Source organism: Leptopilina heterotoma, unplaced genomic scaffold (assembly GCF_015476425.1).
Source record: "Leptopilina heterotoma isolate Lh14 unplaced genomic scaffold, ASM1547642v1 Lhet_169, whole genome shotgun sequence".
Classification (NCBI taxonomy): domain Eukaryota; kingdom Metazoa; phylum Arthropoda; class Insecta; order Hymenoptera; family Figitidae; genus Leptopilina; species Leptopilina heterotoma.
This window is the reverse complement of record NW_025110885.1, coordinates 335,600-359,996: the sequence shown is the minus strand read 5'-3', so window position 1 is coordinate 359,996 and position 24,397 is coordinate 335,600. Positions and strand designations below refer to the sequence as shown.

The window sequence follows — 24,397 nt, the reverse complement described above, 5'->3', positions numbered from 1 at the left end:
AAAGTATTTACCAACTTTGTTCTCTTTGCTTAATAATCACTTTTGATAAAAACTGCTGAATAAACATAAAAAAGTACGTTTTATTTTTTAAAACTAATTTCAGACTAAAGTTGAAAATTTAATATCAAACTTTCTGGTTTTACGTTTCCTGAACTTTAAAATTTCAAGCAAACTCACATAAATATTTCAGAAATCCTTTTAAAAAGTTGAGAACTTGAGAAATTTTTTATTTTCACAATTAAAAAGTAATATCAAACAAGAAAAGTTAAATGAAAATTCTACGAATTATTGATTTTTAGAAAGTATTTTCTTTACCTTATTTTCTTTTCATTTTTTATAGAATCCAGTAAGAGTGCAACTTCTCACGATGTCGAATACAGGAAATTTGCCGCTCTTCGTTACACAATCGAAAATTTAGACGAATTGGAATTACAGTCCCGCGTCACATCGGAATTGGTTCACAATTTATGGAATCAGGTGCCACTTCCAGAAATTTTTCTATTTCCCTCGCAACAAATTCAACCATATTTTCTGTCTCATCAAATGCTACCAGTTATTTTACACTTAATTCCAAAACCTCAAAAATTACCAAATGGACAGGAGTACAGTCCGCAGATTTGGTCAAATCAGTCGTCATACGTTAAAGTTGGTCATTATTATCCACCAATTCCAACCATTGGAGTAATGCGATCACCACCGCCACCACCACCACCAGTTCCATTTGTCAATCCTGATGTTCCTGAGTACTATCCTCATAGATATGTGACACCAGTTGTTGAATGTGATGAGCGTGGCGCGCCTCTACAAGTATTTCCCTCGACATCATCCGAAATCTATTATCCAGAGGATCTCTTCTCCAACAGGCAGACACCAACTCCAAATTTTCAAGTACCACATTTCTGTTTGAAAAACAAATATACTATAGTTTCTCTTTATTAAACTTTTTCACAGCTTATCGAAAAAAGTAGTTTAAATTAAAAATTAAATTAAAGTAGAAATAAATTTAATCTTAAAATCCTAATTCAGGGTTAAAATTTAATTTTGTTTTCCCTAGCTTTATCCTGATTTCCAGACAAAATATTGACTTTTTCCAAGACCCAAAAAAATATTCTGATTTACTCTAAAAATTATAAGATACTCAAAAAAATTTTCTATTACATTTATTTACGAATTTTCTTAATTGTCAAATTGTTCGAAAACATCAATAACTTCTTTTTAAAATAAATATTTAATCATTATTATTTTTCCATAGGAATTAAGATTATCAAATTGAGAGTTTCTGGAAAGAAATTTATTGATGTTATAAACGTTTATTAAAATAATTGAAAATTGCTCTGAAAAATTATATTATTTATGAAAATAATTGAATTTTTGCGAGCAATTTATTAAAATTAAAAAATAATTAAATTCTTTCGAGAAATTTTATTAAAATTGCATTAAATACTCAATTATTTAAATACAAAAAAAATAATTAATTTAATAATTGATCGATTTTTTTATGTTTTATAATAATTTAAATTACCATAAAATTTTTCAAAAAAAATTTAATTATTTACAAAAATCCTAATAAAATCCTTCACAAGAATTAAATTATTTTTACAAGTAGTAAAATTTCTCAAAAGAATTCAATTATATGAAAAAAATGTAATAAAAATCGTTGCAAAAATTCAATTTTCATAAATAATAAATCGATTATTCAGAAATTTATTTTTAGATCAATTTTTATTAGAAAATTCTACGAAAATTCAGTTATTTAAATTCAAAAATAAATAATTTATTAAATAATTGAATGTTTCTTAAGATTGAATTCTCATAAAGAATTTTTAAATATTTAAATCAAATTTTTAAATATTTAAATTCATTCAACATAAATATTCATAAAATTTTTTAAGAATAATCACATTTTTCAAGGAATTCGATTAAAATTGTATTAAAAATAATTACAATTCTCTGATGAATTTAATTATTTATAAAATTTGTAAATAATTTGTAAATATTTGTAAAATGTTTATTATTTATGAAATAAAAATAATTAAATGTTTGCGGAGGATTTTATTCAAATTTTTTCCAATAATTGAATTCTTTTGGAAGATTTTATTAAAATTTTTAAAAATAATTGAATTTTAAAAAAGAATTTTATTATTTATAAAGATAATAAAAATTTTGACGAGAATTTTTTGTGAAATGTTTTGAACATAATTGAATTTCTGTGAAGAATTTTATTACTTTTGAAGATAATTAAATTTCTGCAACCATTAATAACTTCTCCGAAATACAATTTTTTTAATGCTTTTAACTAAAATTCTTCTATAATTATTATATATTAATCGAATATTTTTAATAATTAATTAAATATATTAAAAAATTAAACTAATTTTTAGAAGAATTTGATTTATTTATATTTTTCAAAAATCTAAGTTCTTTAATTTATAAATTTTCTAAAATTTTAAATAAAAAAATCTTTTTAAGTTCATCTATTTATAAAAATTCTTCAACAATTTTTATTATATTCACTTATTCAGTTTTACAAAATTTTCATCAATTTAATAATTCTGAAATAAATTTTTTTTAATAATTATTTAAGTATTTTTAAATAATCGAATTAAAATTTATGGGAAACCGAATTTTGTCAGAATTTTAAGTTTCAATTATTTACAAAATTATTAAATTAAAACTCCTCTGAAAATTTGATTTTTTAAAATTGTTAATGAAATGCTCTAACTTTCGATCCAATTTCCTGACATTTCCCTGACTTTTTCCTGACCTTTCGCAACTCTGTCTAGTTAATTGAAGCCATTAATAATGATTCCTCGAAACCTGAGTCACAAAGTAACTGAAAAGTAGAAAAACCTTACTAATTATGTCCAAACTTATCTGATTTTCCACTTTAGTAATTAACCTAAAAGCATTAATTAACAGTTAAATAGCCATTATCTATCCATAAAAAATAAATTACTATAGTTAAACTGCAACTAAATTAGTAGAAATTTCAAGTTGATTCAAGTAATTCATTACCTTACGTTACTAATTATTTACTTAAATATTATTTATGACAAAATATAAATATACGTATTCTAAAAATAAAAGGATCATTTAGTATATGAACTACTTGAATCAAATTTAATTTTCTAGTCTAATTCGGTAATTTCCTTTTATTACTTTGAAAGATTGTATTTTTCAGAATACAAATGTGTCAATTTTACCTCATCATGGTGTTAATACGGCAATTCAATACCCCCAATGGTATCAACGTGTCGCCATTCCTCTGCAATTACAAGGTCCAATTTACGTGCCACAGCATCCAATTTACGCATCGATTCAACCAATTTATCCAACTGTTGTACAACAGCCAATTGCATTAGCAGAAAAGACATTGCCCTCTGCTCCATCATCAACCGCCGCCTCAATTCCCGTCTATCAAAAAGCACCCGAATCATATCCCGATTATCCGCAACGTCGTAAAAATCAAGGCGCCGATTTCAACAATCTCATTCTCCTGACGAAAGGCGGCATCAAAACAAGAAGACCACAAACGAAAGGCTCCAAACAGAAAAGTAATTCTACAAAAGAAAAATTAAATTCCGATATTAATCATAATGTTACAGATAAAATAGAAGTTGAAGATGATCTTGATTTATTATCAAGTTCCGAAACAAATTGCATTTGTTTGAAAATGAAAAATTCAAAGCAAACGATGAATTCATTGAATAATGAAAAATTAATTGCACTTAAAGAAAATACAATTGAAGTTAGTCAGAGAAAACGATTGTACAGTGATGTATTGGCAAATTCACCATCAAATAATAATAATAATCGAATTGAGGAAAATTCGTCGGAGAAAACATACGATAATTTAGAACGTCAAGCTATGGAACAATACAGAACATCCGAAGAATGTCTGGCACTTCGCTATCAAGTATGACAACTATTTTCCAAAAAAATTCTCTATTTTAATTAATTTCTTTTTCATTTAATTTTCTTTGTGAAAATTTAAAAAATTTTAATTTAAAAAAATTTAATTTAAAAAAATTTTCTTTTTACCAGGAACTGGAACGCCAAGCTTTAGAGCAGTACATAAGCAGTGAAAATTCTGGCTCCGAGGATTTTCTAAACATCGATTTTGTTCAGCCAGAGTGCTCGCAGAGGGGCGACGATCAATCATTACTTTCATTAGACAAAAATCCTTTTGGCGCCGTGTGCTCAGATTATGCAGGCAGTTCTTCGACAATAGAGTCATCAACTGTAAAAGAAACAGGTTTTAGATTCATTTTCAAATAATTGCTAAAAATAATATCAATTTGCAAAATAATCTAACTTTTTAACTCAGAGATATTTTTTCTAAAAGATTCTATTTTTTTAAAGAAGGTTTTCACTCCGAAGCAATTGTAAAGAGTTTGACGACTTTGTCTCGTAATATAAATCAGGAGCAAAGGGATCAAAAAGGAGCTTCTGGAGATGAAAACGATAATGAGCAGGGTAAATTTACGAAACTTGAAATAAAAATATTTAACTTTTTCTCGAGTTCGAAATTTAGAATAAAAATTCAATTTCTATTTCAGCAAAAGGACTATCGAGGCAAATATTATTAATGACCAGTTTAACGAGATCATCGTACATAAATGTGATTAAAGCAACGGACATAAAAACACTTTGCAAAAATTTTGTACCAATATTTTATCAAGTGCCTGTAATGATGCAAGCGGGTGGTGGCGATGAACAAATTGCCTTCGACTTCTCACCCTACACAATGGAAAAATATTTAATTCATTCCGAAGAGCATTTTATCAATAATGGCTCATTAAATCCCGAAGATCAGAAATCTATCATCTCTTCTCAATATGAAGGAACATCATTTTCTGAATTAAATTACGTAACAAGATCATCTCAAGATAAGTTATCATTTCCCTCAACAGAGTTTCAATTAATTTCCGGACAGAATATCATCGAGGAAGAATATCTACACACCGAAAGTTATTTCATCCTTCAAGTGGAGCAATATTTAAAAAATTTTGTCCGACAAACTTATAAAATGAATTCCATCGATAATTTCGACGAATATCTAAGAATTATTATATGGTCCAATTTTCTCAACAATCGAAATTTGAGACTCGAAGACATTCATTCTTGGAGCGAGGTAAAAGAAACGGATGTAAATCTATCAATTCAAATTAATAATGTAGAAAGAATTCGTTCATATGAAACAATGACTGGAAGTCATTACGAGAGTGTTCCCGATCTATTGAAAAAGGCTTATTGTATTTTAAAAAAAATTCAAAACGACAAGACGAAATTGTTTACAGACTCAATTTTTGAAGAGTTTCTTGAAGATTGATTATATTGTTCAATGCTTTTTGTTTGAAAAAAAGTTTATTAAAGCTTATTCAAGTTTATAAAAGCTTTTCTAAGTTTATTAAAGTTATTAAAGCTTTTCTATCTTTTTCAGCTTTTTTAAAGCATTTTTTTAAAAGCGTGTTATATATCCTAATTGCATATATTTAAGTCTAATTATGTTCATTAGAATACAATAAAAAATTTCTTTGTTCATCATCTTTTATTACTTACTATCCTATCGGAAAAAATAAAACAATTATCGCAGAACGAAAATTTCAAATAACCAAAATTATTGCATAACAATCGGACTTTAATTAAAACAGCTTATCGTCAACTGGACCATTTTATGAACAATAATACGCAGTCGATAAGATACAAGCAACAAAATGACAAACTTGACCTCATTGCTTAAATATTACAACCCAGTCTTCTTGATTACAACCATATAAATGACAAAAAATATTCGAAATAAAAAATTTATATTGTTGCGATAGTAAAAAATAAAAAGCAATTGTAGTTTTTTTTACAGTAATTCAAAACGTAGATTATGATACAAACTAATAGGAAATAATTACTCCGAATTGTTTATCATGCACATTAACTGTACAAGGATAAAAGTGCACTTGTGACATGAGACGCTAAATAACGCTAACAATAAATTTACATATTCTATATTAAATTCCAAGTTCTATATTCACACACATGAATAGAGGTATTATTTTACATACTTTTACGTACAAGAGGACGGAAAATATTACGATTAATAGTTCTCAGCATTAAAAAATGCAAAAGTTACGCTTTAATTAATTTTGCGAAGTAAATTTCAATTTTAACATGTAATATTCCAATATAAGCAATTTGGCAACAGCGTTGGCGTAATGCCATAGTTAGTAACTTTCGTGAAACGAGCAACTATATAGAGAAAATATAACTATAGGTATAGATAGAGCAGTAAAACCTAACTGGCACAACCGTAACCTACGATCCGTTGCCTAGCAACAACCAACCAGACCTATCAGACTCAGCGAGGTCAGCAAAAGCCGGCAAAACCCTGGCAAAGCACACAGCAAGCACCAATTTCCACTTTCTTTTCATCTCCAAATCCGCCAGTCACACTGTAGCTGACTATATGGCAGCGGTCGTAAAAGTGGGGTCAGAAATATTACAGTTTCGGATCCCCCATCAACCATACACGAGAAGAAAAAAAAAACCGTCACGCCAGGAGAAAAGGTTGTTCAGAATTAATGACTCTACAAGCACGATTCTAAAAATAGAAAAAGAAACAACATCCTAAAAAAATAATGTAGAAAAAGACCTTGTATTTACTAGTAATCTTACGTAAATTTGAAATATCTCATGACGTGTTGTTAGTTTCTAATTATACGTAGAACACGTTCAAGGCAAATTGTAAATTAGAAGATAAAAGCCTGAAAACGACTAAAAGTTTTTTTTTTCATTTTTTACTACATGTAAGTATACCAACACAAAAGAATTGGCCTCACAGCAACGCAAACGCTTGGAAATTTCCACTCATTTTTCCAATATCATCACACATCTGTGTGAGTGAGCGAGCGATCTCTGCACGTATAGAAAAAAAACCTTCCTTTATCGCTGAAATACTACTAAGGACAACCCAAGCCACGCCCTCTCTGCGCTTTACTAATACTCGTTCCAAAATCCCCTCTCGCTCTCTTTCTCTCTCTCTCACTTCTCTAGACCTCGGGATATTTCAGGCAAAATAACGGAACGGAGAATTATAAAGCGCGCCTGTCAGTATTCATGACGAGTGGAACAAACCTATATATATAATTAAGTACGCTTTAGAAAACGTCGAGAGAGCTTCGCTTATTTGGGCGGGGGGAGAGAGAGAGAGAGGGAACTTTAATATATTCATATACAGTAACTGAGAATTCAAGCGCGGTCTGAAACTTATCTCGTTCCAGTTCCACGAATGCGTCACTGAATAAACTGAATAAACTGAATTCGATGAATACATGAAACAAACATCTAGATTGGAATCGTCGACTACGCATTGGAATATCATGCCATTATTTCTCGTTGACCTTTTCATGAATATACCCGCATTAAAACCCCCGCCTCTCTCTCTCTCTCTCTCTATGGCACAAAATATATTATCCCGAACGGAAGAGTCCATTTACGTTTACGTTCCTTTTATAACTCAAACATTAAATAGTTTATAGTTTTTGGTCTTGAAACGTATTTATTAGATTATAAGTCTAATTGCCCTTATAAGTTATAGGGGCGATCAACTTTCGAAAAATTTAATTAAATTCCGTCCCCTTTTTTAGTCCTTTCATGATAAAATTATCAATACTCGACAGGAATTCACTATGGGGCAAAAGGGTCGATTTTTTCCATTTCCTCTCCTCTGGCGCAATTTAGAGTCCAGACAATATTCGAGAATTAAAATTATCATTCATAGTAATATTTATAAAATGGTAAATTATAAATACCCGCTTTTAAATGAATTATTTATTCATTAAAAAGTCAAGAATCGAATAAGTTTTCCGGGTCTGTTGGTTGAGGACGCTAACACCAGATGGCGCAATGCGAGACAATTGCCAATTGATTTCCGTTTGACATCGATTGTTCCATAGTTAGTAGTGAAAAATTCTTCCAGTCAGAAGCATAATTGCTTTATGACATGCAATTTTCTATAAAATATATTACTATTTCTTTCCTGGAATTTTTCCTGCCAAGATAAATGTACATACTTCTCTTTACACTCCTTTATGATTCAAACTTCGTATTCTTATCTTCGCACTTTGGAAGACGAATGACTCATAACGCTTGACGAGTTTCCCTATCCATAAATTCCAAGTGCTCTAGTTCGGTGACGCCGCCGCTAGATGTCGAGTCGGTGAATGCTGAAAAATAAAATAAAAATCAATAGTCTGTGTGGAGAAATTGTATAATTAAATAAAAAGGGGGAAATTAAAAAATAAAGGTGAATTAAAACCACCGAATACATAAATATATATATGAAATCTAGAAGGGGAATTTTTTTTCCGCTACGTGGCAGAACAAAAAGTAAACTCGAACGTTTACAGTCAAATGATAAAAAAGAGAAAACATGTCTGGTTACGCCCATCTGCCTCCCAGCCCACCGGAAAGTGACGATCCTAACAGACAGACATTTGTAGTTGCACATGTACTATATTTTCAAGTCTATAGTAGTATTTAGTGAGCGTAACTTAAACCATAGAGTTGTCAGGAATGAGTCGAGTTTAGAAAGTTGTGCGCAGCTGGCAGTGAATCCGGGACGAAAGAGAGGAGGGTTGGATGGCAGGTCAACGTTCTTTGTAGCTGTTTCCCGTCCCTCGGTTTTAATACCTCCTGCCCCTTTCCCCGAAGCGGGTAATCACGCTTTTCAGAACTATGATTGGATCTCCAACATTTCAGCCAGAGCTCCGCATTTGTGTTCCAAGTGGTGGTGGGAACAAAATCGATAATCAAGTCGACGTCGCAATAGAAACTCCAACCGACTGGAATCTAATTACCAATTGGATGGACGTAATTTATTACGCATTGACGTTTCTCTTCCAGCTCTTCAAACTAAACTCCCTACATAGTTAGCGGATTACTATTTATGTCGGTTATCCTCTGTGTACACTTTGGATATTGTATACTCTGGATGCCTATTGTTTTCAAAATCCATTGTCTATGGATACTGGGTCCTGGATGAAAACTACAATGGACTGAGGGAGTCTGTAAATTCTCTCTTTCTCTTTTATAATCGATTTGAATGGCTCTTTGATTATCAAAGATTTGAAATAATGAGCAGTAACGACAGAAATAATGAGCATGATAATTGGATATAAAATGCATAAAATGTATAATGTGCATAAAATGAATAAAATAAATAATATGCATAAAATGAATAAAATAAATAAAATGCATTCAATTAATGTGGAGATAATGGAAAATAGATAATTGGAGATAAGAGCGAAATGGAATAGGGATATCTAGATGAAGAGTAGGAGGAATAACATGAGAAATATCCGGATAGAGAGGAGAATGTATACCGCTGGGGATTTTATTGAAGAACGTAGCCTTGCAGGGGAAGTTATTTCAGAATTTCGAACCAGCACTTTTTCCCCCTCGAGTTCGTGGAAAATTTTCTAGGCATTCTGAACAACCCATTTGAGGGGACCGACCGATCAATAGTTGCCTGTTCGGCTGGTTTCGACGGGTTCCGTGTCAAGTTCCCTCACCATATTCTCGCCCAACAACGCTCAACCATTGCGCACCATTACCAAAGCTTTCGGAACCGACGCTTTTCTAGCAAAGGAAAATTAATGGTAGGTGGGAGAGAGAGAGTTTCCCGGAAATACATTTTAAAAGCTGCGATAATAAAACAAAAAATGTACCTCTTAGAAAACCTTTTATTTTACCAGGTAGTAAGTATAGGATCATTATATTTCTAGAATGGAACATCATTATACAAAATTATAATCCTCATAATCATTATTCGAAAAGCAGAAAAAAAAGAGGAAAGAATTCTCCAATTTGAGAGAGAAAATTTCCCCTTTTGCCGGAGAGAAAAAAAAAGACGAGGCTGAAATGATATCTAATCGGAATTACGTAATGCATCGTGGCAGAGAGAAGCAAGTTAAAGTTGTGTAGTTTATGGAATATAGCTGGAGGTAAAATATAGCTCACAGACAATGTATGTTGTAGGATATAACCAGATATAGCTTTTGTTGGTTATAACCAAGACGGTGTTGGTTTATTATATAATGACAGTGGCAATTGGACAGTTGGAGGTGGCATTTTCCAAAGGGAATTCTTTGGAACGAATCTGCTGAGGAGGGGGGGTGGTGAAATGTTTCGGAGCGCTCACAGTGCGCAAATGCGTTGAAATGGTGAAAGAGGATTGGTGCCCCACCATCGGGACGAACAAGAGAATCGTGTTGACTTTAATTTCAATTTGGGTCCCTTCACGTCTCTACCTCCCGCTGTTGGGTTCCGTGCAAAAGACCTATACACACACACACACCAAATGCATAGTATACACGGCATTTTATAAATATAGAGTCGTATAGCGAGGCACAGCACACAATCCTACTAGCTAGAACCCTCAAAAGGAGGAGGAGGAGGTGGTGTGATGGAGGTGAAAGGGGAAGGAGGTACTCGAGCTCCGAGGCATCCTCAGAATGTTCCCAGCGTGCGCCGCCCCGCGCGTCCTTAGAAAACAACGCGTCTGTGAACATTGTGAACCCGTCGCCGGCCGAACGCATTTGAACAGTTCGGTACGCTGACGTTGATTTTACTTGCAACGTGAAAAATTTCATCACAAACACGGAGCCGCCATCTTGGTTGCAATACACAAGTATTTCGTTGAATTTAGTTCACCACCTTAAATGTGTGTAGTATCCTTGCACGTGCCAAATATCAAAAACACTTTTCGAGATATGTCGTTTTGTTGAATATGTGCCGTGTGCGCAGTGATGTCATATTATTTTACTTTCCCTATTATCAGCTGTCATTTGTCTTCTAACCCAGACCTGATTGACAATCTTCAACAATTGTGCTACTATGACAAGTTTTCCTTTCAAAAATAATCAGGTCTTTTATGTGTTGTTCAAAACGTGACTACAATTATTAATTCGTTATTTAAATACCTTTGTCGTGAATCCTCAAAATCGTCTCCTGTTGATTTTCAATTCTCGATGATTGGCATGAATTCAAGAATTCCTCTTACTGGATTATCGTGATGATATTTCTCATATTATTAAGAAAAAGTACTTTTCAAATTCTCCTGTGCGCCAAATATGTGGCGCATTCAGCAGAATATTCAAAATAAAAGTGGATGGATGAAAATGATTAATGAACTGAAAAGAAAGTGAAATAAAAAATATTTAGTAAAATTTTACTATGAAAATAAAAAAAAGTTTTCTTCTTTAGCTACTAAAGTCTAAAGTCGATTAGTAAACATAAAATATTAATTTGTACCTTTTAATGTGTGTTATTTCTTGGGAAAGAATGCTTCTGGAACAATAAGGAAGGACTTTCGGTGAAAAATACTGAAAAAAGAAATCATAAAATTAAAAAAAACTAATGGCAAATGACAATTGATTAAAAGCTCTGAGAATGATTAAACTTAATTAAAGCACGTCAAAACAAATTTCACGTGGTGGACAAAACGATACTGTCATTTCGAAAAGTGCATTTACAATGTAAAAGCATTTAAAAAGAATAGTGAAAAAATATTTCCTGCTTTCTTTTCTATTTACATTCAAAAAAATAATATTTAATCTAATATTCAATTATTCACATCAGAATATTTACTTATTTTTTGTTCTGTATTTTTATTTCAAGGTCACGTGTATGTTTAAACCTGTGGAATGATTACAACTCAAAAGGAAAAAACACTTTTTTGACTTTCCTCTTTGTTGAAAACAATGCTTGTAAGTATAATCATTTAAAAAGTTAATTTAATTAATTATTTTCGAAAATAATATCAATATTTTGTTTCTAAATGTAAACAAAATAGTTTTTATAAAGAAATATCTTAAAATAATTTTTTTTTCAGGTCAGACATGAACACTCCATTGGAGCATGATTTTGTTGATTATAAATATTCCCCACAAACAAAATCCCAAGAAGATGACGTACAAGAACCACAAGAATTAGGTATGTTTGTCGTTAATAATAATATAATTCCAAAAATTATTTAACGTCAATTAAATCACTATTTTTTAGTGATTTTATTTTTTCTTTTCGTTTAAAAATATTACATATTTATATATAAGTTCTAATAATAAACAATCATTCAACTATGTAAGAACTAAGAGAACTTTGTAAATTTAAACGAATAATTCTAATCGTATATTATCTAGTCAAGATTCTTAAACTATAATTAATAATCTTGGTGTATTAATTAATAATCTAAATATTTTAATTAATAATAATTAATAATCATGGAGGAACATTACTATAGTTGTAAAAATAATTTACTTCAAGATTTAATATTTCGATTGAAAAATTCGAAAATGGAAAATTCACAAAAAAGGAGCAGAGCAAATCCAACAATAAAGTTTAATCAATTAATTGTTCTAATTTAAAAATTTTAATTTAATGAATTAATAGTGGATTTGAAATAATTTTTCGTACCATTATTATATTTATAAAGAAAATTTTTTCGATGGGAATTAAAAAAGAAAAATAATCTTTTTTAATAAGATTATTGTGAAGTTTAGAACGATTCTCAATAGTGAAAAATTTATTTTTGAATAGCTAATCATTGAGAAATTCACGGATTTGCTCCAGAATTCCCCATTCATTTCGTAGTGTAATAAACTTTTAAATTTATTTATAATAATGATGCTTTCATTTTAAACAATGACAAATTTTTAATAATTTAATGTTTGTTTCTCGTGACATTTTGTCAAAAAATTTACTCCAAATTAGATGAACTATAATTAAATTCAACGTCGAATAATAACTGTTGCATTTTTAACTTAGCTTCTGCTCTCTGACGAGTTGAAAATCTTCTCAGTGTTTCGGCAATTGACATACAGAAATAATGATTGTCATCGGCGATGAATGATTCCGTTTGGTCCATTCTTTGGGAATAATTTTCTTCACCTTCCGAAACAGGAACAAATTCTCCTACATCCTCAATAGGCGAATCCTGTTAAAAGTGGAAAGATTTAAATTTAAAATTAAAATTTGAAAATCAATTGTCAGAATTAATAATTTTTCGATTATGAAAAATATGAGAATTGATGAATTTTACCTCGTAATCGATGACATGTTTTCTCTTCGCTGCTGGTGGCATATCGACCTCAGATTTAGACACATGGTTCTGATCATTTCTGTCCACATCTAAAGCAACATACCATTCTGCACTTTCTGGCAAATTATCCGATAATTCGATAGATTCATTTTTTATGTCATCTCTTGATAATTTACTTCGCCTTTTTCGCCTGTGAACAATGTGCTGCCAAATAAATGACATATTTTCCATTAAGGGCCATTCCGTTTCCACTGCCTCTAGACTTTTATTGCCTCTGCTTTTATTTAGAATTATTTTCTTTTCCCGTACGAATTTATCACGTAAACTTCTCCATCGGCTTCGTACATCTTTGGCTGCGGTAAAATTTTAAAAATTAAATTTATGCTAATTAAAAATATCTCGTTAAATACCATTTGACTAAAGATCTTTTTCTATTTGCCTCTATTATAAATTATAAAGTAGCAATTTTCACATCATTTTTTAAAAATTTAACGAAAGAAAATCATTGTAGTCATTCAGAATCATGAAATTCTTGTTATTTTCAAATAATAAGATTGAGAAGATATTTTTCTCCAGTAAATTGTTCTCTATATCTGTTGCGATAAGCAAACAGTAAATAAAAAGCGAATTAGAAACCTTGACATTGCAAACATTAATGTTTTCGCTAAGATTAAGGTGCGTAATAAAAAATAATTTGCAAATTACATAAATTTTGTCACCATTTTATATCGGCAAACAAAATTTGTAATTTTGACAAATTCGTTTAATTTCTAAACATATAAATACGAGTTTTTATCAGTAGAGCAGAGTAGAATTTACGATTATTTGCAAAAAAAGATCTTTTTGGATAACAATAGAAAAACGGTTAAGTATCAGTGTAACTTAAGTCGCAAAAAAGTTTATATAGAGGAATTCTGATACTAATAAATGTAACAAAGAACACCGGGGTAATCAAACTTAAAAGTTGAGAAAAAGTAAACTATAGAAAAGTACATGAGACTCGAAAAATTTAAGAGAAATTAGAAATTATAGGTTATGTTTGTCCCCTGATTCCCTTATAAACAGAATTTAAAAAAATTACGATTAAAAAAATCAAGTTAACATGGTACTTACGTTTTGCGTTAAGTTTGTTACCGATTTCGGTCCATGCTTCCTCCTTTGCTTCGTCACAATTTCGGTATCTATTGTTGAAAAGCAATGGACGTTTTTTTACCTCCTCGATCAACTCGACGTCGTCAATAATTGACATTGCGCTACTTTTTCCACCTTTAATTTCAATCTAAATATTTTCAATGGACAAATTTTGTTTACGGAAAACAATTTACATTCACAAAATATGAATAAATAAAAGAAATTCTCAATGCCGCGATGGATTTACGCTCGTTGCAGCTTGTTGCGTCTTGCGTGATGAGAAACAGAACGTAATGGCGGCGTCGCGGCAAAACCAGGCAAAACGACTGTACCAACCAATGGCGTCGCATCTTTAAAGAACATATATATTGATTTGCCCAAATGATACGTCACTGTTATTGCAATAATGCAAATTCATTTTAAATTAATAATTTCCAGTTAAATTTTAATTATTCTTTTGTCACTATTTCCTTAAAATTGCATTTATAATTACTATTTCTCCTATTTCTCTTTTATAATTGCGGAATTTCGTAATTTTAACCAATTTTAACGATTTAAACAATTCTTACAGTACGTAACAAAATCCAAGTGATGTAAATTAATGTAAGGGCGTATAAATTTTGATGTCATTTGTTTCGTTATGCTGCTCAAAGCTTGTGTTGTGGGCGTGTGATTAAACTTTATCAAAACAATAAATTTTTGTTGAAATAAATAAAAATTATGTGCTTGAAATCATAAAAAAGATTAAAAGTATTCGTTTGCAATATTTTTTTAAGTGAAGCTGATATTCATATAATAATGTTATTGAATAATTTATATGTGCACGTTCAGAAAAGTATAATTTGTTAATTTATGTATAAAAAGTTTCTGAGAAAATTAACAATTTGTGAGAATTTGTGATCCATGTTTGCGTATGTTTTATAATTCTAAAACACATAATATAGTACATTGAGCGTTAGTTTGTAAATTTTGTTTTTTAGGTTATATTTATACATTTTTATTAAAAAAATATGCTTATTTCATTATAATTTGTTTTTAGTTTCTAAAAAATCAAAGAAATTTAACACTGAAAATGATGTATGTATATTTTTACAATTAGATAATTATACTTTAATTATATTCATGCTTTTTATTAATTCAATTTACTTAATAGTATTTAATTGATGAATATTGTTTGTCATCAGAGAAGTTTATCTATTATATTAATTTTTGTATTTCTCATTTTTACTTTGATTGTTAATTTTACATTTTTATATTATACAATATAATTATTTTTTTGGATTTTAGATGAAAACTCAAGTACGGATATTCCACTTCATGAATTGGCGACTGATTTGTTGCATTGTGAAATTTGTGGTCAAGAATTTTTGAAAAAGAAAGACTTACGATCACATATTAACGTGCATTTGGGTGAACCTCGTGTTGTGCTGAGAAGAATTCCAAATCCGAGAGCAGTGAAGAAAAAACAGGACGATAAATATTGGTTGGATCCTGATCAAAAGGGAACTTTGAAGTTTACTTTGAAAAAGCAGTGCAGCTCCGATTCTTTGAAGCTTACATTGAAAAAGTCTTCAGTGTCTGAAGACTTTACTGTTATAAACAGCAATTTGGATATCCATTCGGAAAATTATAACGAAGACGAGGTGGCAGGCCTTAGAGAAAATGAAGATAAGGATGACAATGAGGTGGAAAATCAAATTAACGAACCGTTTGAAAATGTGATATTAAATCAGCAGGTTAGCTTTTAGGGAGCACGATTCTTTTCGTGTATTTTTCATTGCAGAAAATTCGTTTACTAATAAGTAAATTTTAATTAACAATTAGGAGTAGTTTAGTTAATTTTTTGAAAAATTCAGCTTTAAGAGTTAAAATTGTTGATGTTTATTAAAGATTGTAATTTTTAGGAAGACGATGACAATGCAAAATATGATACGGAAACGCGGAATCCTCTGGAAGAAACAGAAAGGACATCAGTTGATATTAATGAAGGAGATTCGGGAGTTGGAAGCGACATGGCAAATCCTTCGGAGAGAGAGGATCAGAATATAGACGATTTACAAGCAGGAGACAATTATGAATCATCGGAGAAGGTAGTAAATGAAAGTGAATATCCAGAAGAATCAGACAATCTCGAAGAAACATGCAGAGAAACAATAGAAAATCTCAAGATCCTTGGTGAACAATCAAGGTTTGTAAAACCGAAACAATTCTGCTTCATCAACAATTTGTAAGCAATTTTTGTTCTTTTTTTCAGTTTATATTATTTATTTTGTTAGAAAGACACAGTTGTTCAAAAACTAATAATAACATCAGTTCCAGATCGACGGCTGAGACACCAGAGAAAAATCCAACCGATGAAGATGAAAATACAGAAAGTTCCAGTAATGTAATACAAGCACTACACAGTAAACCGGAAATAAGTTTAGTACCGAAAGCTTCTATTATGGCACCAGAACCAGTTCGATCATCAGCAGACGGACGAATTGATAAAGAAAGTGAGCAAAGAAGTTCAACGTTCAGCTGGAATCAAATAACGACCGACGAGAACGATAAACAGGACGCAAGTTTAGAAGACAGTGAAACTGGCTCAACTTCAGCCAACGACAGTACCGGAAATTTACTTTCAAACTTCCTCATTGAACATCAACGACAAAGTCAAAACGAATTATCAAACAACATACCGACTTTTGAAACAGAATACGTTTCTTTAGAAAGACTAGCCGAAACAGTGAGCACATGTCGCGTTTGCAACGAAAAATTCAAGGACATTGCACAATTAGACGCTCACAAAGCTAAAATGGGCCATTTTCAATGCAACATTCCAGACTGTGGAAATTTAATTTTCAACAATCCGATGGAAGTGTCAATTCACAAAATGCAAATACACGGTGCGCCAATGTCGCCGAATATTAATCAAATGTCGCCTCATATGAGCGGCAGTTCACCACATTTAAATCAAAATTCACCCTACATGAATCATAATTCACCGCATTTGAATCAAAGTTCACCGCACATGAATACAACGTCACCGCATATGACAGTGGATCCGCAAAATCCTGGAACATCTCCCCATCAAGCTGGTTCACCTTCATATAATCCCCTTGCCAATAATTCACAGCAAATGATCACTCCTGTTAATTTCGATCAATTGCCAGCACCAGTTCAACAATTGGCACAACAAGTACAACGAATGCCACTTCCTCAGCCGCAAATGCAACCGACTCTTCCGCCAGGAGCGAATACAATGATTCCCAATAATATGTACATTCAACCACCGGGAAGGCCTCCAATGTATCGAGTCGCCGGACCTCAGGGCATGTATCCACCTCATATGCCTCATATGTACCCGCAATATGGACCACCACCACCTGGTTATCCAGGTCCGCAGATGGGAGTACCCCAGATGCATCCTCAAATGCCACGGAGCCGATATTCGACGATCGTACAAACCCCACGGTAATTTTTCATTTTTAACTAGGTTTTTTTTACTTCCTCTTGGACAGGGTTGCCACAGTTCAGGGAAATAAGGGAATTCAAGGAAAGTAGAATTTGTCAGGAAATTTCATTAAAAGTACTGAAAAAAAATGAAATTTTTAAAATTCATAAGAAAATTCTGAATTTTCTGAAGAATATAAAGTAACTTTTACTACTTTTATAGTAAAAAATTTCTCGTTAGGCTTTTCTGGTAATTTTTACTACTTTCGGAGTAAATTTTGCTACGTTCGAAGTAAATTTTACTAATTTTTTTTAATTGAAATTATTTTCAGAGCTCCCAGGATACCGCCTCCTCAGGCAATGCCTCGTCAACGTTTAAAGAGACCAATGCAGCAACCGGTACAAATGCAACAAATGAATAATGCAAATGTTAATAAACAAAGAAGAATGGACGTTCTTTTACCTGATAGAAACGAAGATCCCGACTGTCATGTTATCGCCCAACAAAAACGAAATGACGGTGTTCCTGTGATACAAAATGTTCAAGGTGCTACAACTCAATCAAACAAAAGTGATTCCACAATTCATCTCACCGATTCAATTACACTTAGTGTTCGACAACCTGGTTAGTAATTTTCCACTACAATTAATCTTTTCAAATACGCTTCGTCTATTTCTCTGCATTTTATTTATATCTTTGATACTAGAATTTCAAAATTGTATTCTCAATTTTGTTTATTGATGTTTATTTTTTATAATTACAATGAAAAAATTTAAAGACAAAAGATTCATCTTTTGTCTTTAAATTACTGAAGTAAATAGTCCAGAGTCTTAATTTTTCCAATGTACATACTTTCTAATTTAAAAAAAAAAAATGTAAAATCGCATGTCTTTTCTTTTCGTGCACATTTGATTTTATTTTGCTCTTTCAAAAAATAAAGAAAAAGAATATTTTTACTCCATGTATATATATAGAAAAAGGCGTGCACCAAATTGAGAGAAAAAAAAACGTTTGTTTGTTTCTTTTTTTTTGTCACTAATATAAAGGTTCCGCTCCAGCTCAAGTGCAGAATACAACGACGACTGGTGGAAAAAAGCCGGATGCAAAAGCAGTTGCTAATGTTTTAGCGGCGCGAGGAATTACAGTTACACCAGCGATGCAAAAGGGTAAATCTGGTGAACAAGGGAAGCAAGTGTCGGGACAACAGCAACAACAGCAGCAACAACAACAACAACAGGCCCAACAATCACAGAGACCAGCGCCGGCGCAAAATATACCGGCTTTAAATTTAAATTCAGCAATATCAATTATTCCGGCGAGCTCACAGAGAAAGCAACAGGAACAGCAGGGACAGTTTGCTGTTCCTCAGAATAAACAAAGTAAACCGCCTAGCAATGAAGTTGAGAGGCCACCACGACCACCAACGGTAGATCTCACTCAGGACACTCCACCTGCACCACCTCTTGTCAGACGTGGACGACCACCGAGGTTAGTTTCATAATTTTATTTTTATTTCCCTGATTTTTGACGTTTCCTTCCCTTCACTTTTAAGAAGTTCACAACGTTTAGATTTAGATTCTGTAATTTTTTTTATAATAATTAATTCATTATTAAATCAAAGATTTTGAAAAAAAACTATTTTTCTATTCAAATTGCCATATATTTTTGTATAAAAATCGAGGTATTATTTTAAAATTAATTGATATTCAAATTGAAAAAAAATTCAAGAGAATTCAAAGTTTTTAAGTATTTTAAAAATTTTTAACCAAAAAGCAGAATTTTTTAGTAATTTTAGAAAATTTGACATTTTTCCACTACTTTTGATAAAATTACTTGACATTTTTTTGATTTCTCTGACCGGTTTCATTTTTCCTGACTTTATCCTTTGATCTGTGACAATCCTGATAGTATTGATAATAAAATTTGTGAAAATTGAGAACGTATGGAAATTATTTGAATTTCTAATTTTAACAAATATAAATTTTTTTCGCAGGGCATTATTAACATGTCAAGTGTGTGACAAACGATTTCAAAATCAAGAAATGCTCACGCAACATATGGCAAATCACCGAGCAACTAGTAAACTCTTACACAAGTTAGTATACAATTTTCATTTAAAAATTAGTTTTTAGTATATAGTATTTTAAGTAATTATTATCATTGTTAGTTAAAAATATTTACCGTAATTTGGAAAATGGAAAAAAGGTCAATGGATTATATTTCGACTAAAAGTTTCGCTGAATAATTAAAAAAAATTATATTTTGCAAATATAATATCGAAGGTATGAAAATGTCGAAATGAAAAAATTTATTAAACATTTGTTTGCAATGTTTGGAATATTTAGCGTCAAATTTTCTAGAAAGTTTAGCTTGAAACTCTCCTTAACATTTAAATTACATTATCGGATAAATCTATTATAGACGAAAATTTAGCGCAAAACTTTCCTGAACATTTAAATTACATTTTTGACAAAATAGATTTAGGCGAAAGTTTCACGCCAAACATTTATTTAACCTGTACTTTTAAATCTTTATAGTTTATACTAATTTAACAGAAAAAGGACGAAAATTCGTTAATTGTACTATATAATTTGGAGAATTTTAGAGAAATTACAAATGATTGCAGAAACACAATTATCTTCAAAAGTACCTAATCAAATTCTTCGTCGAAATTATATTATCTTCAAAAATTTTTTAAAATTCTCGTCAACGTTTCAATTATCTTTAGAAATAATAAAATTCTTCTCCGAAATTCAATTATTTTCAAAAATTTCAATAAAATTTTTAGCAAAATTTCAATTATTTTAAAAACTTTTACTCAATTCAAAGATTTTTAATATCTACTATTTAAATACAATTTTCTAAAAGGATTCAATAAATTAGTTTTTTTTTTATTTAAATAATTGAATTCTAGTAGAATTTTCTAATAACAATTGATTTATAAATTAATTTTACTTAAAATTTTAGATTATAATTGAATATAAAAAGCATTATAGCGAGAGTTTTTAGAAATAATTGAATTTTGAAAAGATTTTAAAATTAAAATCTTTGAAAATTTTAATTTTTCATACCTTTAACTAACAATTCTGTAAAAGAATTAATTTTTTGAAAAAGTTTATTTCAATTTTACTTAAAATTATTTTTTTGAAGCTTTTATTTTCTAATATATATTTAATTGAAGAATTTCCTAATAATTGAAATTTTGGAAAATTGAATTGTAAATAAATAAATTTGAAAATTCTCAAAGAACTTTTTCAAATATTATTAAAAATAATGGATTTATAGAAGAATTTTAATTTAAAACACGCGGGAAAAAAATTTAATTTTGGAGAAATTGCAAATTATTACAGAAATTCAATTATTTTCAAGAGTAATAAAATTCTTCTTACAAGTTCAATTATGTTAAAAACTTAAAAAAAAAATTCTCGTCAAAATCACAATTATCTTTATAAATAACAAAATTCTTCTCCAAAATTCAATTATTTTCAAAAATTTTCTTCATTTCAATGATTTTCAATAATCTACTATTCTAATAAATTTCCCAAAAGAATTCAATTATTTAAAATAAATTTTAATAAAATTGTACGCAAACATTTAATTATTTCCATAAATAATAAAACTCATCGCAGAATTTCAATTATTTTTAATACAATTTTAATTTAATTTAATTATTTTTTTAAATAATAAAACTCATCGCAGGATTTAAATTATTTTGGATACAATTTTAATCGAATTCTTCGAAAAATGTAATTAATCTTGAAAATTTTATTAAAATTCGTCGAAAGAATTCAATTATTTAAAAATTCGTTGATAAAATTCTTTATGGGAATTGAATTTTAAGAAACATTCAATTATTCAATAAATTATTCATTTTTGTATTTAATTCGAAAAAATTTTGATATTTATATGTACGATTTATTTCAGATGTAATTTGTGTCCTGCACAATATCCAACGGCTTCAGCTTTAATGACGCACAAACAGACCTATCACAAGGAGGTAGATTCAGGTTTACAGAATGGTGGGATTGAATTAGCATTGCCAGTTGTTGATTTAAAATCACCGCACGTCGTTAATCGTCTCTCGAATCTTGGAATTCAAAGTTTCATTCCCTTGTCTCAGCTGAGTGCTCAAACTGGAGGCTATTTTGGTTTACCAATAGTAACAATAGACGGTGCGCGAAATCCGAATGTTTGTAATTTAGGAGCTCTTGGTGCCACTTCAATTTTAAGTCTCGGACCACTCAAACATTTATCAAACAGGTAACTGTGACCAACGAATTTTTGAGTTTTACGTTCGATTTTTTTCTTTAATATGTTCCATTAATTTTTCTCAGTTTATCTAATTTTTTTTTCTTTTCATTTTGCAATAAAAAGTATTGCGTTTATTTTTATTTTATTTTTTTTTCAAAACCATGACGTTTTATATTTTTGATTAAAAATTTATAAATATCTAGATATATAAATAATCAAAAATGCTCCACTGTTAATACTAGTTGAGAGTTTCTATTTTGCTTTGTTTGTTCAGAATTTTTTTTTAAATGCACTGTGAAATTACTTAGAAACATTATGAGATGTGTTAGTCGATTAAAATGTAAATTATAAACAATTTTATTGTATACGAAAACAATATCGTTGATTTCGATTTTCTTATAAATTGACATTTACTTCTTTTTTTTGTTTAGTAAATTAACAATTTATAAAAAATGATTTTGTTAAATTAGTCAAAATTAAAAAAATGAATTTTTCTCAGACTTTACATTAATAAACTTGGCACGATTATTTCTATTGCAATATAATTTTATTGTCTTGAATTGATGTTTTCTTTCATTTTTCATTTTGTTGAAAAATGATCGATTTATATATTATTATTTTTTTTAATTAAGAATGTTTTTTTTTTAATTTTTGTGCGAAGTTTAAAAATGTTCTTTCTTTTTCATTTAATTGGAAGCTAACCAGAAAGTTTATTGTTAAATTGAAGCCAATTGTTTTGTTTTGATCGTCATGGAAATGTGAGCTTCCGAAATGTATGTCATTCTAATTCATTTCGTTTTGCATCCAATTATTTATTTTCATTCGTAGTCACGGTATTAAATGTACATAGAATATTCTTTAAAGTCTTTAGAAAATATACTATATATTTGTTTAGAAGATGTTCCGAGTTCCGGATTTGTTAAGTAATAACTTATAGACGTAGACCAGAACTGAATAAAAAAATAATGACCGTCAAATTTTATAATAATCACAAAAAAAATACAGAAACTATAAATATTTATATAAATAATGTAAATTAAAATCAGAGTGAAGAGAAAAATCTGTTATTTTCAAATAACTTGAAATTTTTATTTGTTTTCCTAAAAAAAATTATGTTTAACTTCATATTTAAAATATGTTTTGAAAACAAAAAAAGTTTTTCAAAAAAAAATACTTTACAAAATTCTTGGATTAGAAAATTAAAGTGGAAAATAGAAAAAAAATATTACTGTAATAAAATAATATTTCACTATAATCGTGTAAGCAATATAATTGCAAATTATGTACAATTTTTGTCGTTTTCATGCGAAAGAAACAAACAAAAGAAAATATGTGATATTGTCGAATAACGGCCTCAGATTTTTCTAATCTAAGAAAATTTCTGTGTAGTGTAGAAAAAAAGTATTTTTTATCGAGTTCCTCCTTTTTTTTCTTTTTCTTAAAAAATTTATCTATTTCTTTCAATTTAAAAAATGTTCAATTAGTTTGCTCGATAAATGCTTCGCTAGCGACCCAAATGTTCTCGAAAAATCTTTATCTTATTTCAAAGTTTGTAAATAGACGTACATATATATTACAATTAAAGTTGAATGTTGTATAACAAACAATTCTATTGTAAAAGGTATTATATTAATTAAATCTGTGCGTGAAAGTTACGTATGACTGATATTGTGAATGAATTTGAATATGCATATCTGTATTTTTATAAAACGTTAAAAAATGCGATCTTTATTATTTTAAAGGTGTATAAGATTTGATTATAAATAAAATTTACAAAACATAAAATTTTATTTGATTTTTCCTTTTTTTTTGTGTTTGAATACAAAATAGAATATATTAATTGGAAAATTATTTGTGTTCTTTGAATAATGAATTTTCTTTGAATTCGTCATTATATTAATAATTAGAATAAATAAATAATTAGAATATGTTAATAAAATAAATAAATAATTAGAATATATAAATAGAATAAATAAATAATTAAAATAAGTAAATAGAATAAATAAATAATTAAAATAAGTAAATAGAACAAATAAATAATTAGAATTGTTATTGCAATATTTAAATAATGAATAATTTCGCGGGAAGATTCATCCGCCAGTGAGAAATTTGGAAATAATTCGCTTACCAATCATAATTCGGTATGGAAATTTGTCCACCAATCAGAACACAGCAAAGCGCCATCTGCAGTTCGTGGTAGGTAAGCAACATTCATTCCCGCGCATTCCCAAGGAGGAGGTCGACAAGAAGTGTTCATTTACTTTGTGTGTTTAGTTTTTTATTGTTTTATTCGAAAAAGTAACATAATAGTTTTTAAATTCAGTGATAAAAGAAGAATTTATACATTTGGAAGCGATGTAACTATAACCAAGGTAATTTTCTCTTACATTTGTATCTTGTGTGTCAATTGTCGTTGAATGCGTTGAGAACATAAAAATATAGTTTTTATTGTGTCATTATGCGAAAAATGCTAAAAAATATTTACT

General features: G+C 29.6%; 3 protein-coding genes across 9 annotated transcripts; 2 read left to right on the top strand and 1 right to left on the bottom strand.

Annotated features, from left to right (window-relative positions):
* Nucleotides 1-321: 321 nt before the first annotated feature.
* Nucleotides 322-5,332, top strand: LOC122499535 (the record flags this gene model as incomplete). The annotated part of the gene is made up of 5 exons (XM_043607951.1): nt 322-901; nt 3,168-3,916; nt 4,045-4,255; nt 4,363-4,476; nt 4,560-5,332. Coding segments are annotated over 5 exons (2,427 nt in total), but the record flags the coding sequence as incomplete, so codon positions are not given.
* Nucleotides 5,333-10,188: 4,856 nt separating this feature from the next.
* LOC122499516 lies at nt 10,189-23,696 on the top strand. Of its 7 annotated transcripts, none has more exons than XM_043607922.1 (10): nt 10,189-10,717; nt 11,674-11,762; nt 11,888-11,988; nt 15,512-15,909; nt 16,129-16,451; nt 16,538-17,680; nt 17,992-18,284; nt 18,707-19,148; nt 19,654-19,755; nt 21,585-23,696. In XM_043607922.1, exons 3-10 carry the CDS (start codon nt 11,895-11,897, stop codon nt 21,922-21,924), a joined length of 3,135 nt encoding a protein of 1,044 aa, XP_043463857.1. In that variant the 5' UTR covers nt 10,189-10,717; nt 11,674-11,762; nt 11,888-11,894; the 3' UTR covers nt 21,925-23,696. The 7 variants fall into 7 exon arrangements, with proteins under 7 accessions (XP_043463857.1, XP_043463854.1, XP_043463852.1 ...); XM_043607919.1 differs by having other exon boundaries at nt 15,512-15,960; nt 18,719-19,148; XM_043607917.1 differs by having other exon boundaries at nt 10,190-10,684; nt 15,512-15,960.
* LOC122499519 (transcription factor Adf-1-like) lies at nt 12,560-14,538 on the bottom strand. The gene is made up of 3 exons (XM_043607926.1): nt 14,207-14,538; nt 13,094-13,446; nt 12,560-12,988 (listed from the first exon to the last, which is right to left on the bottom strand). The coding sequence occupies exons 1-3, from the start codon at nt 14,340-14,342 to the stop codon at nt 12,752-12,754; spliced, it is 726 nt and encodes a 241-aa protein (XP_043463861.1). The 5' UTR covers nt 14,343-14,538; the 3' UTR covers nt 12,560-12,751.
* Nucleotides 23,697-24,397: the final 701 nt, after the last annotated feature.